The sequence below is a fragment of the Oncorhynchus keta genome, chromosome 12 (genome assembly GCF_023373465.1).
Source record: "Oncorhynchus keta strain PuntledgeMale-10-30-2019 chromosome 12, Oket_V2, whole genome shotgun sequence".
In the NCBI taxonomy this organism is placed as follows: domain Eukaryota; kingdom Metazoa; phylum Chordata; class Actinopteri; order Salmoniformes; family Salmonidae; genus Oncorhynchus; species Oncorhynchus keta.
Window position 1 is genome coordinate 45819660 of NC_068432.1, and position 18860 is coordinate 45838519.

The window sequence follows — 18860 nt, forward strand, 5'->3', positions numbered from 1 at the left end:
CAGCAAAGGGTCTTAATACTTATGTAAATAAGGAACTTGTGACTTGTTACAGCATTCAAAAGGTTGCTTGTTCAAATCCCCGAGCCGGCAAGGTGGAAACATCTGCAGTTAACCCCCAAAACAACTGCTCCCCTGGCACGGATAACGTGGATGTCGATTAAGGCAGCTCCCCGCTCTGATTCAGAGGAGTTAAATGCAGAAGATGCATTCAGTTGTGCAACTTCCCTTTCCCCAGAGTCCATGCAACTCATTATGGCAAATTTTACCATAACAAAAGGGTTGAATACTTACGGACTCAAGATATTTCAGCTTTTAATTGAATTAAATTGTAAACATTTCTAAAATCTTAATTACACTTTGATTTTATGGGGTATTGTGTGTAGTAGGTCAGTGACACAAAATCTCAACTTAATCCATTTAAAAATGTAGGCTGTAACAACAGTCAAGTGGTGTGAATACTTTCTGAACTGTAAATATGAATATCCATAGGAGATCTGTGCTGCTATAAACAGCAATAGAGAAGCCAACTCCTATAATTATACATAATGACATTATTATACAGAACATTCTAGCCCGGGTTCCTGTATTCATTAATGTCTCAGAAAATTCAATACATATCTAGAATTGACTGTTGTTAATCAATACAGGGAAAGCAGAGTGAATATTATGAAGTAGTAGTAGCAGCATAATCAGCATCTTCCTCCTCCAGTATGCTACCCTCCCACTATTGACCTAAAAAAAGCCTTCCTGTAGCCTCCTCCCAAGCATCACTTCAGAATCAACTAGCTAGGCTGTTAACTAAACATGGTGTTAGGCTAGAACAGTGGTTCCCAAACTTTTTATAGTCCCGTATCCTTTACAACATTCAACCTCCAGCTACATACCCCCTCTAGCACCAGGGTCAGCACACTGTCAAATGTTGTTTTTTGCCGTCATTGTAAGCCCCCCCCCCCCCAATACTATACATTTATTAAACATAAGAATGAGTGTGAGTTGTCATCACAACCCGACTCGTAGAAAGTGACAAAGAGCTCTTATAGGACCAATAACTCACCACAGGTTAATGAGAAAGGTGTGCTTGAAAGAATGCACATAACTCTTCAATGTTGGGTCATATTGGTAGAGAGCCTCAGTCTTATATTATTTTCCACACACAGTCTGTGCCTGTATTTAGTTGTCATGCTAGTGAGGGCCGAGAATCCACTCTCACATAGGTACGTGGTTGCAAAGGGCATTAGTGTCTTAACAGTGCGATTTGCCAAGACAGGATACTCTGGGCGCAGCACAACCCAGAAATCTAGCAGTGGCTTCTGATTCAATTCAAATTTCACAGAACCGCTTCTTGCAATTTCGATGAGGCTCTCTTGTTCAGATATCGGTAAGTGGACTGGAGGCAGAGCATGAAAAGGGATAATGAATCCAGTTGTTTGTGTTGTATTTTTCGGGAAAGTACCTGAGTAACTGCGCACCCAACTCATTCAGGTGCTTTGCTGTATCACATTTGACATTGTCCGTAAGCTTGAGTTCATTTGCACCCAAAAATTATACAATAATGGAAAGACCTGTGTGTTGTCCTTGTTAATGCAAACAGAGAAGAACTCCAACTTCTTAATCATAGCCTTAATTTTGTCCTGCACATTGAATATAGTTGCAGAGAGTCCCTGTAATCCTAGATTCAGATCATTCAGGCAAAAAAAACATCACCCAGATGGGCCAGTCGTGTGAGAAACTCATCATGCAAGCAGTCAGACAAGTGAAAATGATTGTCAGTAATGAAAGCTTTAAGCTGGTCTCTCATTTCAAATAAATTGTGTCAATAGTTTGCCCCTTGATAACCAGCGCACTTCTATATGTCGTAAAAGCATTACATGGGCGCTGCCCATATCATTGCATAATGCAGAAAATGCACGAGAGTTCAGGGGCCTTGCTTTAACAAAGGTAACCATTGTCACTGTAGCATCCAAAACATCTTTCAAGCTGTCAGTCATTCCCTTGGCAGCAAGAGCCTCTCAGGGGATGCTGCAGTGTACCCAAGGAGCGTCGGGAGCAACTGCTTGCAGGCTCGTTACCACTCCACTATGTCTCCCTGTCATGGCTTTTGCACCATCAGTACAGATACCAACATGAGCAGCAGCTCCGTTTGGCTACATACGGACCATTAGTGGAATTCCCAGGAGAGAGTAATAGTGAATGTGATAGGATGTTAATTATTTGACTAGACTACCTGTATTTGACATTGTGTTGTTATTTCGCTGAACACTAGATGATTTCATTTTATTTTTGGCAGTGAAACAAGGCTACTCAGGCGAGAAAATATAAAAATGGCATGTTTGAAAATGTGAAAAAATAAATAAATGTGAATCACATTTTTATTTGTCGTACCCCCAACGGCATTGCGCGTACGTACCCCAGTTTGGGAATACCTGGGCTAGAGGATAGAAATACAACGTTAACACAGCCTAATGAGCGTTACCTGCTGTGGAGAGTACTGAACCGCACAGTGACAGTACTGAACCGCACAGTACTGAACCACACAGTACTGAACCACACAGTACTGAATCAGTGACACAGTAAATCTTAAATCAAATCAAAGTTTGTCACGTGCGCCGACTACAACAGGTGAAATACAGTGAAATGCTTACTTACAGGCCCTAACCAAGAGTGCAGTTTTTAAGTAAAAAATACGTATTAGGTGAACAATAGATAAGTAAAATAAATAAAAAACAACAGTAAAGACAGTTAAAATAATCGTAGCGAGGCTTATTACAGTAGCGAGGCTATATACAGTAGCGAGGCTTATTACAGGCACCGGTTAGTCGGGCTAATTGAGTACTGAACCACACAGCACTGTTCGCACACTTTCTCTTTATAGCCGAGGGGCTCTATTCAGTCTGTCAAGCAGAAGTGTTACAGATACCGAGATAGAAATGTAACGGGCATTTCGGATTGAGCCGAGATACAATTTCATATGATCTCCGTGGGCATAGTGAAGAATTGTCATATCACTTTTATCATGTATTACGTTTTTAATGAGGCATCAACACAACCAGTCGTGATGTTTTCATCCGATTGTCAAACAAACAATCATTTAAAAAAAGAGCGTTCCTGTAGGTTACCCGCACACGTTTGTCCGCTCATAAAATAATTCCAGCATCAAAACAGTGCACTGTGCATCCGCAGTTTGATCAATAGAAAGAGACATCTGTTACAAAACACCTAAATGTGTATTATGTCATTCATACACAATTGATGCGTCCACTGCTGTCCCCGCGCGTCTTGGCCAAACATACTCCGCCTTGGCAAAGTGTTCTCGTCAAACCACAATGCAATTTGGAGCATGTGCCACCCTGGCCTCAAGTCAATTCGTACATTTTTCATGCAGCTGACATGCGGTAATGTTAATAGTGTAATATAGTTATTGGCATTTTCTGTTAGTAATTGTGGTACGGCGTACCCCCAATATTTATTTTGCCGGGAAGCCGTACCGGACCGGCTTACTTTCACCCGTACAAATGCAGATTCTCTTGCTGTTGCATGCAGGGTAGTTATTATACTATGGTAGAAGAATAGTGACCATTGTTTCATCAACGGGTGGGTCACACGGACAAGGGTCGGGGTCACACGGACAAGGGGCGGGTCACACGGACAAGGGGCGGGTCACACGGACAAGGTCCTTGCTGCCAAGGATATTAACGTTCAGCCACAGGGCTCTCCTTCCTTCCCTCTTTCTCCCTCCCGATTTCTGAGTTCTCAAGGACTAGTCATGCTACCCAGATGGATATATCCCATTGAACATTCAGATACACCCCTACATCCTTCACCTCCAGCTCATCAGATGACTAGGGCTGATCCCAAATGGTACCCTATTTCCTAAACCTGGGCTCTGGTCAAAAGTAGTGCACTATAAAGGGTATAGGGTGCCATAGGGCTCTGGTCTAAAGTAGTGCACTATAAAGGGTATAGGGTGCCATAGGGCTCTGGTCTAAAGTAGTGCACTATAAAGGGTATAGGGTGCCATAGGGCTCTTGACAAAAGTAGTGCACTATAAAGGGTATAGGGTGCCATAGGGCTCTTGACAAAAGTAGTGCACTATAAAGGGTATAGGGTGCCATAGGGCTCTGGTCTAAAGTAGTGCACTATAAAGGGTATAGGGTGCCATAGGGCTCTTGGCAAAAGTAGTGCACTATAAAGGGTATAGGGTGCCATTTGGGAAGCAACCTGTAAGCTCCACATCCACAAGCCATGGAGGAATAAACCTGGGAGGGAGGGGTGATGGCAGCCTATGTAAATCAGACAGGAGATGCCTGTATCTATCTGGGCAGCTGGCAGAAGGACATGGTTTCACACACAGTGCTGGAGGGCCAGGACTCAGAGAGGAGAGATGCTGCCTGACCTATGGAGGAACTTCAACACTTTTCTGATGCATTGCAGTTACTTCAAATCAATACGTCCTTCAACTTGAAATACTGTCAAAAGTACTGTCATCGCATTAAAAAAGTAAACATTGGCCATTGATTACATCACTGAGTGAGGTCGCAGATTATTGTAATTATTATGGTGAGGTCGCAGATTATTATATATTTTTTTATAGCAAAATGGGGTCGCAGAGAAAAACAGTTTGGGAACACCTATTGTAGACAGTCAGCACCATATAAGCTTCTGTAAGTTACAATCACTTTATGCAATACACAGTACCTGTTTCTTGGCATCAGCTCCTACCGGAAACCATTATTAGTTGGTTCAAAAGCTCTGTAAAAGGATTCAGCTAAAAGTCTCGTACAGGACCTCACACTGAAGTACCAGCGAAGCTCCAGGCATGATGGACATCCGACATGATCCCAGATCTGACGGTCGCTTTCAGTCCATGAAGTAACAACTCACTCAACAAGAGACGAGTGTATTTAAAGTGTCTCGCCACAGGAAAAGCAATGTCACCTCCTTGCCAGGGACAGTTTGGTAGTTGCTCCGGGCAACAATCTGCTCTTCCACTACCCCACTGAAAACACCCTCCTCCTAGAATATTGGTGCTGAGCGAATAGTGCTTTTTGAAGTCGGTTCGGATTCGTTTAAATTATTACAAAATAATCATGGTTTTCAATTTCGATTACTTTAAAAAAAAAAGCACTGTGCATTGTGGGTTGAATGCTGTAAAACAGAAGAAAACAATGAATATAAGTAGTGACTGCCCATTACTGCTTATTAACCATAATTTATTCACATTAATAAAATATATTTCAGTTGTGCATTTTACATTTGTTTTATTTGATGAATGTATTATTTAATTCCAAGTCATCAGCTCATCTCTATAGAGCTGCTGTCTGACAAAATCACTATTTAGTAGTTCATCAAAGTAAATAAGGCTGAATACCAACTATCAATCACCTAAATCATGTATCTTCAGGTAGCGATACCTCACGAAGCAACAGCTTTCTCAATCGCACATGCTGCGTAAAAGAAACAGACCGGACTAGTAGGCGTGCAATGGATTATGGTCATTGTAGTTAGTTTAGCACAGAAAACGTGGTAATTATGTAAAATATTGGCCTACATCGCACAGTTCAGGATTTATACAATTTATCTCTAGAAAAACAGAAAAAAACAGAATGAAATGGAATTCAAATTATTGAACAGACATGGTCCAACAAAAAATAACCAACATTTCTGTTAAATGCTCAGCACTACATAATAAACACACTATTTGGGGTAAGACTGTAGGCCACCCAAACGGTTTGGACCAACTGTCACTAAGGACAAAAGGACTTGTTCAAAAGTATCACCGAACAGGAGGATCTTACTGCGACCATGTTTGTTTGGTTCCTCACGGTGATCAAAAGAACTGTGATGCAGCCATGAGAAGGACAGATTTCTGAACCATCTGTTTCTTTAAATGATTCATCACACAAAACGCTGCCTCGTTTGTGTTTGGTTTGCCTCCTCCACATCCCTGTGGAAATGCCACCGTATCACTAGTTGAGTCTTTTCCCTATATAGTGCACTAAATTTGACCAGAACACTATGGGGCACTGGTCAAAAGTAGTGCACTATATAGGGGGAGGGACAGTGCCATTTGGGACACACAACACTGTATGTTCGTCTTCTACTTCCCTGTGTTACACTGTTCTCAAAGGCTTTTCTAAGACACAGTCTTTTTGGGATTTAGGTCTGGTCAAGATGTTTCCTGAATGTATTATGTGAACTGTGAGGTTGAATCTGCTAAAAGGACACTTCACTGTAGTCTACGTGAGGGCTGAAGCAGCTCCAGGGCGTTTGTTTAAAGATGATAAGCTTTCTGGCTTGGCCCAGGCAGGTCAGACCAAGACTACAGTATTACCCTCAACAGTTAAGCTCTGGGAAAACAAATAAGATCAGACTACCCAAAAGCAGGACATCACTAGGGCCCGTTCCCACATGAGTCTCTAGAAAGTGTATTTTTACAAGCGCAGCAGCAGCAGCATGCTAGCAATGTCATAATATAAAATGGAGAGATACTTACTAGTATTACAACCCAAATAAAGGTCTGGGAAACACCAACGGCAACAGGGGTGATAATGTTCCCTACAGCCAGCCAAACGCCATCAGAAACAGAGGTGATAGTGTTCCCTACAGCCAGCCAAACGGCATCAGAAACAGAGGTGATAGTGTTCCCTACAGCCAGCCAAACGCCATCAGAAACAGAGGTGACAGTGTTCCCTACAGCCAGCCAAACGCCATCAGAAACAGAGGTGACAGTGTTCCCAGCCACAGCCAGCAGAGGTGACAAACCACCAAACGCCATCAGAAACAGAGGTGACAGTGTTCCCTACAGCCAGCCAAACGCCATCAGAAACAGAGGTGACAGTGTTCCCTACAGCCAGCCAAACGCCATCAGAAACAGAGGTGATAGTGTTCCCTACAGCCAGCCAAACGCCATCAGAAACAGAGGTGACAGTGTTCCCTACAGCCAGCCAAACGCCATCAGAAACAGAGGTGATAGTGTTCCCTACAGCCAGCCAAACGCCATCAGAAACAGAGGTGATAGTGTTCCCTACAGCCAGCCAAACGGCATCAGAAACAGAGGTGACAGTGTTCCCTACAGCCAGCCAAACGCCATCAGAAACAGAGGTGATAGTGTTCCCTACAGCCAGCCAAACGCCATCAGAAACAGATCAGAAACAGTGATAGTGTTCCCTACAGCCAGCCAAACAGCAGTGACAGTGTTCCCTACAGCCAGCCAAACGCCATCAGAAACAGAGGTGATAATGTTCCCTACAGCCAGCCAAACGCCATCAGAAACAGAGGTGACAGTGTTCCCTACAGCCAGCCAACGCCATCAGAAACAGAGGTGATAGTGTTCCCTACAGCCAGCCAAACAGAGGTGATAGTGTTCCACAGCCAGCAGAAGAAACAGAGGTGATAGTGTTCCCTACAGCCAGCCAAACGCCATCAGAAACAGCGTGATAGTGTTCCCTACAGCCAGCCAAACGCCATCAGAAACAGCGTGATAGTGTTCCCTACAGCCAGCCAAAACAGGAGCTGTTGCCAAGACCAATTAGTTTAGTTTCTAATGTCAAATAATTAAAAGGAAAAGTCACTGGGATTTTTTTTATTGGGATCATCTTGATGCCTGAAATGATCTTACTCCAAGGATTTATATAGTATTAGGCTAAATTAAATATATTGTAACACACACAAGAACAGCACCACTACAGCTTCCCTGCAGGTTAAAACAAAGACATTACATGTTGTTGAGATAGTAATCTACACAGCGAACCAGCACAGCGAACCAGCACAGCCTTGTTGATCAAACGCCTGCATTTTGAGGAATACACAGTTGTATTCTAATCCCTACAACATACCCGATAAAGCAAGGCTTATTTTAAAAAGTGCCCATTTGTAGTCAACATGCTGGCGAACTATTTGTCTCCTGGTTTAGGTCTATGAGTCACAAAGCTTAATGTGTAGTAGTGATCTGAAGCCCTATGGTCTAAACAGTACAGGGGGAAATGTCACTAGGTTATTCTATACAGTCATGTCTGTGAATAGATAGGCCACAACTTTCTCACAGTGTCAAAAATATTATAAAGTGAATTACAATCTAAGATACATTAACATCTTAGTTAAATGCAGATCATTGACAAGGTTATCTTTGTGTGTGTGCCTGTCAGTGTCAATGGGACAAAGGCACAAGGACTCTATTATCAGTCCCATCTATTGTGTGATAGCCAAAACAAATTTACAATGTGAAGGAATATTTTTTACAGCCCGTGATGTTCTTGAAATGACAGTGAAAAGTTAAGACAACTACAAATGGAACAAGGAATGCATTGAGACTGGTTCCGGAACAGTCTGGATGATCCTTAGGGTTCTAGACTGAGAATGGAGGCTGATACCAGCTGAATAATCTCACTATGAAAGGAGAGATCACAGTAGGCAGTCAGCCCTCAAGCTGCATCACTGCAAAAACAAGGGAGCATCGTTTAAATCACACACACAGAGAGAGAGATACAGAGAGAAGAGTTAGCGAGCGAGAGAAGAGTTAGCGAGCGAGAGAAGAGTTAGCGAGCGAGAGAAGAGTTAGCGAGCGAGAGAAGAGTTAGCGAGCGAGAGAAGAGTTAGCGAGCGAGAGAAGAGTTAGCGAGCGAGAGAGGTTTTTTTGTTCTCCCTTTTGTTTATTTAATTTGCTTTGGCATACGTTTCCCATGCCAATAAAGGCCCCTTTGAATTGAATTGACAGAAAGAGATTAGAGGTCGACCGATTATGATTTTCCAGCGCCGATACAGATTATTGGGGGACCAAAAAAGCCGATGCTGATTAATCGGACGATTAAAAAAAATTGTATTTATAATAATGACAATTACAACAATACTGAATGAACACTTATTTTAACTTAATATAATACATCAATAAAATCAATTTAGCCTCAAATAAATAATGAAACATGTTCAATTTGGTTTAAATAATGCAAAAACAAAGTGTTGGAGAAGAAAGTAAACGTGCAATATGTGCTATGTAAGAAAGCTAACGTTTAAGTTCCTTGCTCAGAACATGAGAACATATGAAAGCTGGTGGTTCCTTTTAACATGAGTCTTCAATATTCCCAGGTAAGAAGTTTTAGGTTGTAGTTATTATAGAAATTATAGGACTATTTCCCTCTATACCATTTGTATTTATTAACCTTTGACTATTGGATGTTCTTATAGGCACTTTGGTATTGCCAGTGTAACAGTATAGCTTCCATCCCTCTCCTCGCTCCTCCCTGGGCTCGAACCAGAAACACAACGACAACAGCCACCCTTGAAGCAGCGTTAGCAAGTGAAACAACCACAGGCTCAGAGCGAGTGACGTTTGAAACGGTATTAGCACACGCTAACTAGCTAGCCATTTCACTTCGGTTACACCAGCCTCATCTCGGGAGTTGATAGGCTTGAAGTCAAAAACAGCAGTCATAAACAGCGCAATGCTTGACGCTCTACAACATCCGCAGAGTACGACCCTGCCTCACACAGGAAGCGGCGCAGGTCCTAATCCAGGCACTTGTCATCTCCCGTCTTGATTACTGCAACTCGCTGTTGGCTGGGCTCCCTGCCTGTGCCATTAAACCCCTACAACTCATCCAGAACGCCGCAGCCCGTCTGGTGTTCAACCTTCCCAAGTTCTCTCACGTCACCCCGCTCCTCCGCTCTCTCCACTGGCTTCCAGTTGAAGCTCGCATCCGCTACAAGACCATGGTGCTTGCCTACGGAGCTGTGAGGGGAACGGCACCTCAGTACCTCCAGGCTCTGATCAGGCCCTACACCCAAACAAGGGCACTGCGTTCATCCACCTCTGGCCTGCTCGCCTCCCTACCACTGAGGAAGTACAGTTCCCGCTCAGCCCAGTCAAAACTGTTCGCTGCTCTGGCCCCCAATGGTGGAACAAACTCCCTCACGACGCCAGGACAGCGGAGTCAATCACCACCTTCCGGAGACACCTGAAACCCCACCTCTTCAAGGAATACCTAGGATAGGGTAAGTAATCCTTCTCACCCCCCTAAAAGATTTAGATGCACTATTGTAAGTGGCTGTTCCACTGGATGTCATAAGGTGTATGCACCAATTTGTAAGTCGCTCTGGATAAGAGCGTCTGCTAAATGACTTAAATGTAAATGTAAATGTAACGAAGAGCTGCTGGCAAAATGCACGAAAGTGCTGTTTGAATGAATGTTTACGCGCCTGCTTCTGCCTAGCACCGCTCAGTCAGATACTTAGATACTTGTATGCTCAGTCAGATTATATGCAACGCAGGACACGCTAGATCATATCTAGTAATATCATCAACCATGTGTAGTTAACTAGTGATTCTGATTGATTGATTGTTTTTATAAGATAAATTTAATGCTAGCTAGCAACTTACCTTGGCCTAAAGCCTGTTACGCGAATGCAGTAAGGTTGCAAGGTTGTAAGGTTGCAAGGTTGGTTCCCAGGGCTGACACTGAAAATCTGTCATTCTGTCCCTGAACGAGGCAGTTAACCCACCGTTCCTTGGCCGTCATTGAAAATAAGAGTGTGTTCTTAACTGACTTGCCTAGTTAAAAAATGTTTTTATAAAAGATGTAAAGAAAATTTAAAAAATACAAATAAAATACATTTAAAAATAAATCTGCAAAAATCGGTGTCCAAAAATACCGATTTCCGATTGTTATGAAAACTTGAAATCGGCCATAATTAATCGGCCATTCCGATTAATCGGTCGACCTCTAAAAGACATAGACAGTCAAGACAGACAGAACAAGGGCATCAACCATGTGGCTGCTAAGCTGAAAATATTAATCCAAACACAGTTGAGATTCCCCAAATAGTCTTAATAAACTTAATAAATCAAACAGCAAAAACATTTAGAGTACAAGGAATATCTAAAATGTCCACACTACATTAACCAAATAGCTTATTTTATACAGCCTCGCATGACTGTATCCACCTGTGGAATAGTAGCTGTAGTGAGTGACTGGGACCTGGTGGCAGGTTAAGGCCAGTAACCCGAAAGGTTGCTGGTTCAAATCCCCGAGCTGACTATGTGACAAATAGGCCGATGTGCCCTTGAGTAAGGCACTTACATTAACCCTAATTACTCCTGTATGTCACTCTGGATAAGAGTGTCCTGTTAAACGACTAAAATGTAAATCACATCTAAAGGATGAAATACCCTTTGAAGTTGAACAGAAATACATTTCCCCCATTAGAAAATGAGAATCCAATTCATGATGGATGAAGTTCATTACTGTCGTGCTATAAAGAATTACACTATTGCTGGCAAGCAGCACCATGCAGTACACTGGGTAAGTGAAGAGTCTAAAAACCAATAATGAACATTACAAATTAAAGTTATCTGTCATGATACATTACGCTCACTTAAAATATTGTCACATCAATATGGAGTAGCCATCCATTTCCAACTGAAATCACTGAACTTAATGACAACACTGTAGATTAAATGGGTAAACTATAAAGACAAGCAAACCTACTTTGTCAAGAATGAAGTGATCTTCCAAAAGCCCATTCATTTTCAATTTGTTATACATGGCCTTTCTGTTTCTCAACATCATTCATGCTACACTCTCAGGAATACCACCCAAAGCTCAGTGTGAATAAAATACAGGTACCGTATATCACAAAAGAGTGACTAGACTACAAAGAATCACAAAACTAATTCACTACAATGGAATGCCATCCATAGCCCGTAGCTCAGTCAGTGTTTAAAACCAAAAGGCCCAGGTTCTTACCTGTGGTGTTTCTTAGGGGGAGGGGGTGGTGGAGTGGGGTCATGGCTTGAACTCTTCCCCTCTGCTGAGAGCTGCTCCGTGCTGGAGAGAGACGACGGAGTCGACTTGGCCAACATGCTCCCGCTATGTTTGCCCTCCTCCGCGCTGCTGCAGCCTGCCTGCTTCTGACTGGCACTATTGTTGGCCGCGGTGCCTGGTAGGGTCTGGGTGCTGCCCCGCTGGCCCTCGCTGCCCTGTGTCACCCCCGTGGGTCTCCAGTCACTGGCGTCTCTCCAGACAGCCGCCCTATTGATGAGCCCTGTCACCCTGCTCTGAGAGGCACTCTCCTGAGCATGGCCCTCCTCTGTCTCCTCCTCCTCCTCCTCCTCAATCCGGCCCTCCCAGTTCCAGGGAGTGGTATGGAGCTTGTGCCTCCGGACCTCAGACGAGGCTGAGCTGTGGGGCTCCATCTGGGACTTCACCTGCACCTGGACGTCCCTGGAAGACGGTGATAAAACCAGAGTCTGTATGCTGAGCTCAGGCACCGGGGAGATGCTGGAGGTCCCTGGGAGCGGTTTGGGCGATCGGTTGTTCCTCTTGGGCGGTATAGGGGGGCTGTTCTGGGGTTTGGGCTGGAGTGAAGCAGGGAAACCTGGGGATGATGTCTCTGTTACAGAAGAGCTGGAGGGCCACTTGAAAGCTGGGCTTCCGGGGTTGCTGAGGGCCGTGGGGCTGAAGTCAGGCCACTGGGTGCTGACGGCTGAGTCCGGGCTGCTCAGATAGAATGTCCGGTTGTTCTCCTCAGTATGAGCAGCCCGGACGGTTATCTTGGCCCTCTGGTTCTGACCCTCTTCTGTGAGCTCCACCTCCAGCTCGGAGGGCTGTTTTTGGGCATGGACCTTCCCGTTCCCTCCTACAGCGCTCTGAGGCCTCCTCTTCCTCTTGGTGCTCTCAGCATAGATGGGTTCTGACGACAGCGTCTGTCCGTCTGAGGGAGAGCTGGCTGATGAGGCTGAGAGGCTCTGAGGAGTGGGACTATCTGGCCCAGCCAGTCCGAAGCCATCCGGCCCTGTGAGAGAGTCTGTGCTGCTGCGATAGGAGCAGGAGTCTGACAGAGACAGAGTACCAGGCTCGGAGACGAAGGAGCCGGTTCGGCCTCCTCCACAGGACAGGAGGTTGTGCCCTAGAGGCCCCGGAGATGCCCCTGAGCTTAGGGTGGTTAAAGATGGGACAGGAGAAGTACTGGACTGGTTGGTGTTCCCAGACATAAGGCCCCCATTACTAGGGGCTGTTGTGGTGGTGATAAGACCGTTACAGATGCCGTTACCAGCCGTTGTTGTTACCGTGGCAATGATGTTGATAGCAATACCCAGAGGTGCTTTCACTTCCTGGATGGCCTGGACTGTGGAAGACCCTCTAGTGGTGGTCACCATGCGGACGCCGTGCCCGTTGCAAGTACTCTTGGTGGTTTTGGTAGTCTTGGTGATCTGTTGCCTGTAGGACGAGTCACTGTTGCTATTCCCTTTCTCCTTCAGACTGTGAGGCCCTCGGCTGTGTCCGTCCTCCTGGGTCACTAAGACACTGCTGATGATCATACTAGAGTCCTTCTGGAGGGCTGACGGGGACAGAGAAGACTGGGGGCTGATAGGACCGGGGGAAAAACGGCTGCAGGGGTAGTCTATCTTCTCAGGGGTTGTAGTAGTCTGTAGTACCGCCTCTCTCAGGGCCTTGTTACAACCTTTACTGTCTATGTAGAGAGGGGACAGGCCCAACATCTTCTTAAGGCCCAGTCGTTCCACTGGACTCTTCAGATTGTCCTGAGGGGAAACAAATTGAGGGGAAATATAATTCATGGTTATAGAAAGCATACAGACATTATTGAATCACTTCACATTAAGTGACTAAAACCTACGGGTTTCATTCTAGATGTACTTAGTTAAATGCAAAGGCATACAGTGTCATACATTTGTATTTGAGTTAGTGAGATCTAACCTGTTCTATGTTCATGTTGAGGTCTGCCAGCATCTCGCTGGAGTCAGGGAGCATCATGGTGGGGCGAACGGCAATGGTGGGTTTGGAGTAGGGCACGGTCACTCCCTCCTCCTCCTCCTCCTCCTCCTCTCCCCCCAGACTGGTCCTCGGGGCACCACAGGGCACTGTACTGCCCCCGCTGGCACGGTGGGCGCTACGTGGATGGAAGCAGTTCTTACACGAGCCGGGTTTCCACACGTGTTCTGAAAACTCACCGCAGGCCGACATATTTGTCCGAAACGTATAGTTGATGTCAATGTAGGTGGGAGATGGGATGATCCGACATGGTTCGTAGTTGTACAGAGAAGCCTGGTATCACATGAAACCCTGCAGAGAGGAGAAATCAGAATAACAATGTGTATATAATTGTATTTACTGTGGCGATTCTCACTTTAAAAGCACTGTTTCTTATCTGAATTTCTCGAGTTAATCAATAACTATCATAATGCTATTGAGAGCACACATTGTTTGAGCTGAACATAACAGCGGTGGTTAAGAACAAGACAAGTTCATTCCCCAATAGGTGGCCCAATGGAACAATTTGCCCCGGAGGTGATTTTATTTATACCATTTTTATTATTGGACATAAAAGACTAAAAATCACCAGGAAATCAGGTCAAAGTGATTTTAATTTAAGAAATCTGTTCCCAAGTATTCCCACTCATAAATAAAGCAATATGTGATCGTATGCCAATGTAATTAAGGTTTGAAATTATTCTGTTTTTGTCAAATACTATATTGGTTGGGATTCTTGCGTCAATTTGCAGTGTACACGTCCGTCCGTCCGTCCGTCCACCCCCCCCCCCCCTACAGGTACACACCGAGACAACAGTCAGACAATCAGTCACCTTTCTAGACTTTAACCCTCAACATTACACCATTCAGTTCTGTTGAATTACGAAATACAACTTCATTCATATCAACGCAATAAAAATATCACTTTTAAGGAAAAGGTATTTGAGAGTTGGTTGTGGTGTTGCATAATGATCAGTACTTGACACCCACTGATGAAATGCACAAGGTGCAATACTCGGTTGCATCCTAACTGACACCCTATTCCCAACATTGGTTAAAAGTACTGCGCTAAAAAAGTATGGCAGTGAGCCTAGTGGTTAGAGCGCTGGACTAGTAACCGGAAGGTTGCAAGATCAAATCCCCGAGCTGACAAAGGTAAAAATCTGTAGTTCGGCCCCTGAACAAGACAGTTAACCCACTATTCCTAGGCCATCATTGAAAATAAAAATTTGTTCTTAACTGACTTGCCCAGTAAAATGTAGGGATTAGGGTGCCATTTTGGGACACAAGCCCTTTCCTCTGGTCTCCTCTGCCTAACAGAACTAGCATTATGTCTGGTTCAGGAAGCACCGCAGCTGTTTTACTGCAGAGTAAACTAGAATAGAAAGACTATAGTAAACACCTCAGGATAATGATGTGTGTTTCATTGGTTCCCCAATAATATTATATGGATTTAATTTTCCCAGTCATTCTAACAAATTACTTATGGCCAAATCCATCAAGTATCTGTATTTGTGTAGTCATGTGTTGCCAGGAAGTTTAAACTATACCAGGCTTTAACCTCTGTAGTAAACTCAACACGCTCCACCACTATCACTACACTGTAGTGTTCTTTGTAACTTCAGATGCCTCTGAGCTCTGTCCTCGTTCCCAGGCGTTCTAAATTAGAGGGTCCTACTTTCTGTTGAGCCCACGTGACCCCCAGGAACATAAAGGCGTTTAGAATGCAGTCTCCTGTTGTAGAATGCCTCAAACATCCCAGAGGTCAGAATGCCTGGAATGTGGAGAGGCGCAAGTGTCAGACCACCACACCAGCAGCTCTTAACACCTCTCCCTGTGCAATTCATGTTAAAGACTGGAGGACGGTGAGAAAATCAACATGACTAGAGGGTTTGTCTGTCTTGTTTCTCCTAGGTGTCCTCCTCTGTCTTCACACAGAGCTAAATACCCAGAGACAAGCCTTGGAAATGGCACACAGCAGTACATGTCCCCACCACCTAAAGTCATTAATAAAGCAATACAGGGGATCTAGCCTTATATAAAAGCCAGTGGAATAACACAGATTACTCATTCAATTTCACCAGATTTTGTAGCATTATAATATCTAGGGACAAACTATAGACATGGGTTGTAGAAGGAGGGGAGTTTCTTGACTTAGTGAGATGCATGTTTACACCTACAGCATCATCTGATATTCCTTTGTTGTTCTTTCTCTGACACAATAACTATCTGGAAAGCACTGGAAACAGCACTGATTGGTGTTTCAACTGTAGCCTATATTAAAATGTATGACTGAGATGTATGGCACATGGTCTACTTCTGAATGGTATAGACAAATATGATCTTTTCCATTTTCTCATCCGTTTGGGTATCTACCCACAGTGCACTTGGAAAGCATTTAGACACTTTACTGAACACTTATGTAAATGAGATATTTCATTTTTTTTATTTCTAAAAACCTGTTTTTGCTTTGTCATTATGGGGTATTGCGTGTAGATTGATGAGGGGAAAAAAATATATATTTTAGAATAAGGCTGTAACTGTGGAAAAGGTCCAGGGGTCTCAATATTTTCCCAAATGCACTGTAACACCCAAAACAAAAACAAGACTGGACATGTGGTGAGAAGGAGTTTCATTTGAGGCTGATGTCCATTTCTCCAGCTCCATCACCTCCAGAAATGAACACGACTAAATCCTCACACAGATTCTGAGTGAAGCCTACGCTCTTTCTTCCTCAGTAAAAAAAAAAGACCTTTCTATGTAGGCCTAGTCCTGTACTCTGAGACTAACATCTATATACACGAGTATGACCAGTGGTCAAGAGTCATGACACAAATTCAAGGCTGGGCTTTCTGTCATATAGCTGTTAAGAAATTCAGAAGTCGAAATGGGAAAACAATGAAAAAAAGTGATCAGATGCACAAAGGTGACCTGCTGCATGGGTCTGGGTCAACTTTGTGTCATTCCGTATCTTGGGCACATAATAAAAACCATCTTTGTCTCTCTGTGAGTGCCAGTGTGTAATCAACTAGTGTTGCCTCTGCGCTGTAGTCTACCCCCTGCTGTCTCGCCCTGGCATGCAATAACAGAACAGTGTCTGGAAGCAAAACTGCCTGACTCCTGTCGCCCTAACAACACAACACTACTGACCACACACAATGTATTATTTGCTCAGGGCTAGCCTGATGCAGGGGGAATGCAATCTGTGTGACAATGTTTAGACTCAGGGGCAACATTTTGACAGTCATGGGCAGATAACGACAGAGGGGCGGGGCAGGGCTTTGTCAAAGAAAGAACAGCTGAAAAAACGGAATTATTGGTTGACTTTTACACTTCCACGTTCAATGTAGCCAAAAGATATTTAAGAAAATATTGATATTATGTGACCAGTAATTCAAGCCTTAGCACGCACGCGTGGGGTGTCTATGGATCGATACTCCTTACATTCCTCGACTGTCTAATAAACGGAACAAAAACGATATATTAACAAATAGAGTCATACATTCTCAACTTGATCACGGACGATATACATCGAATTATCGTAAGGATCTACAAGGCATTTCCACGCAGTGTTTGTTTCACGCGATTAATTCATTCCTGTGCTGAAGCGCCTGGTTGAACATGGAGACAGAATTTCCCATTCAGTTGATCGAGCATTCGAACACATTGCTCCCATCTCTGGAATGCTTTCTCATTCGAACCGCGACTCCTGAAGGTATCGTTCATTCCATTTCTGAAACAAGTGGGATGCCTATAGCCTCCTAGAGGACGTGCCTCGTTCCTGAGAATATCTATAGATATATGTTGACATTTTCAAGCTCCTTATCCATGCTCAGCCATGGTCTCAAATAACATGTTTCACTTGTAGTATCTAAATGCGTCCTTCTGGACTATGGTTACAGGCTAAGCATTATCACCTGTGACATATTCCTACCCAATAAGGGGGTTCTTAGCCTGGTTATAAGGATGCAAATACTAAATAGACGGACAGCTATATGTTCAACAACCTATATACATTAAACAAACAACGTTACTGGCTTAAATAAACATGACTGTATATGCGAATCTATTGGTCGGAGAAAAGATAAACGCGTGTCAGTTCTGTGGAAAGTGTCAAATGTTTTTTCTTACCTGAGGTCTTCTCCCGTTCTTGACTTGCCTGGCAACCCCTTCTCCCTCCCCAAAAACCTCGAAACAATGTAGGTCCCAAAAACAAAGTTATATGTTATTTATCCCACATCCGACGCGCCGATAGGTAGCTGGGGAAATGTGTGGAGTCCCAGCAGGCAGCTTTGATCCGCGGCTCTTGAAACGCACAGCGAGGTGAACTGGTGGAGGAACGGGCGAATAGTGAGCATGAAGCCCTTCAGCGAGGGGCGGAGCTTCCTACTCTAAAGGAATAAACTACTCGTTGAGTTGCAGACTAGTCCGGCCGCATTCAAGTGGATGTGAAGTGGTTTCGGGTACTATTCAATTTAATTCAAAGGCGTTTCATTGGCATTTGAGACACATCAACTATTTTTTTTTTAAATGTACAGTTTTAACATCGCAGTACAACGAGCTCACCTTCTGCCCTCAACCTCTGCAGAGCAACAGTGGCGAATTTAATTGAGAGAGGAGAGAAAGACAGCTGGGAGGAGCGGTGTCGGTCCCCGCTGATCCTCATTATGACCGCATTATGACCCGGGCAAAAGGAAGCCCAACTCCGCATTGCCAGTACCATTCAGTATCATCCCATTCCACAACTGAAAGCTGAAACATCACTGTCACCTCACCTCAGAGCTTCCAACCACACCTGCACACCTTTTTTTATTTAATCTTTATTGTTTGTGTATCACTTGTTTTCTGTGGTGCAAATAAATAAATACAAACTTTGTCAAAACAGCCAGGCAAACGACACACACACACACACACACACACACACACACACACACACACACACACACACACACACACACACACACACACACACACACACACACACACACACACACACACACACACACACACACACACACACACAGTTGAGTTGACAACTCTCGCCTCAGGGCAGGCATACCAAAAAGGGACCTGTCTTGTCTGTGAATTGTTTTCGTC

At 44.1% G+C, this 18860-nt stretch overlaps 1 protein-coding gene across 1 annotated transcript in view; it reads right to left on the reverse strand.

Moving 5' to 3' along the window:
• Window positions 1-18311, reverse strand: part of LOC118391564 (inactive tyrosine-protein kinase PRAG1-like) — a 43015-nt gene extending 24704 nt beyond the window's left edge. Inside the window, exons 1-3 of the mRNA XM_035783065.2 lie at window positions 17895-18311; window positions 13710-14075; window positions 11739-13534 (exon numbers count right to left, since the gene is read on the reverse strand). Coding sequence (XP_035638958.1) covers window positions 11739-13534; window positions 13710-13976 — 2063 coding nt within the window. The 5' untranslated portion in view covers window positions 13977-14075; window positions 17895-18311. The remainder of the gene's footprint in view (window positions 1-11738; window positions 13535-13709; window positions 14076-17894) is intronic.
• Between the last annotated feature and the right edge of the window lie 549 nt (window positions 18312-18860).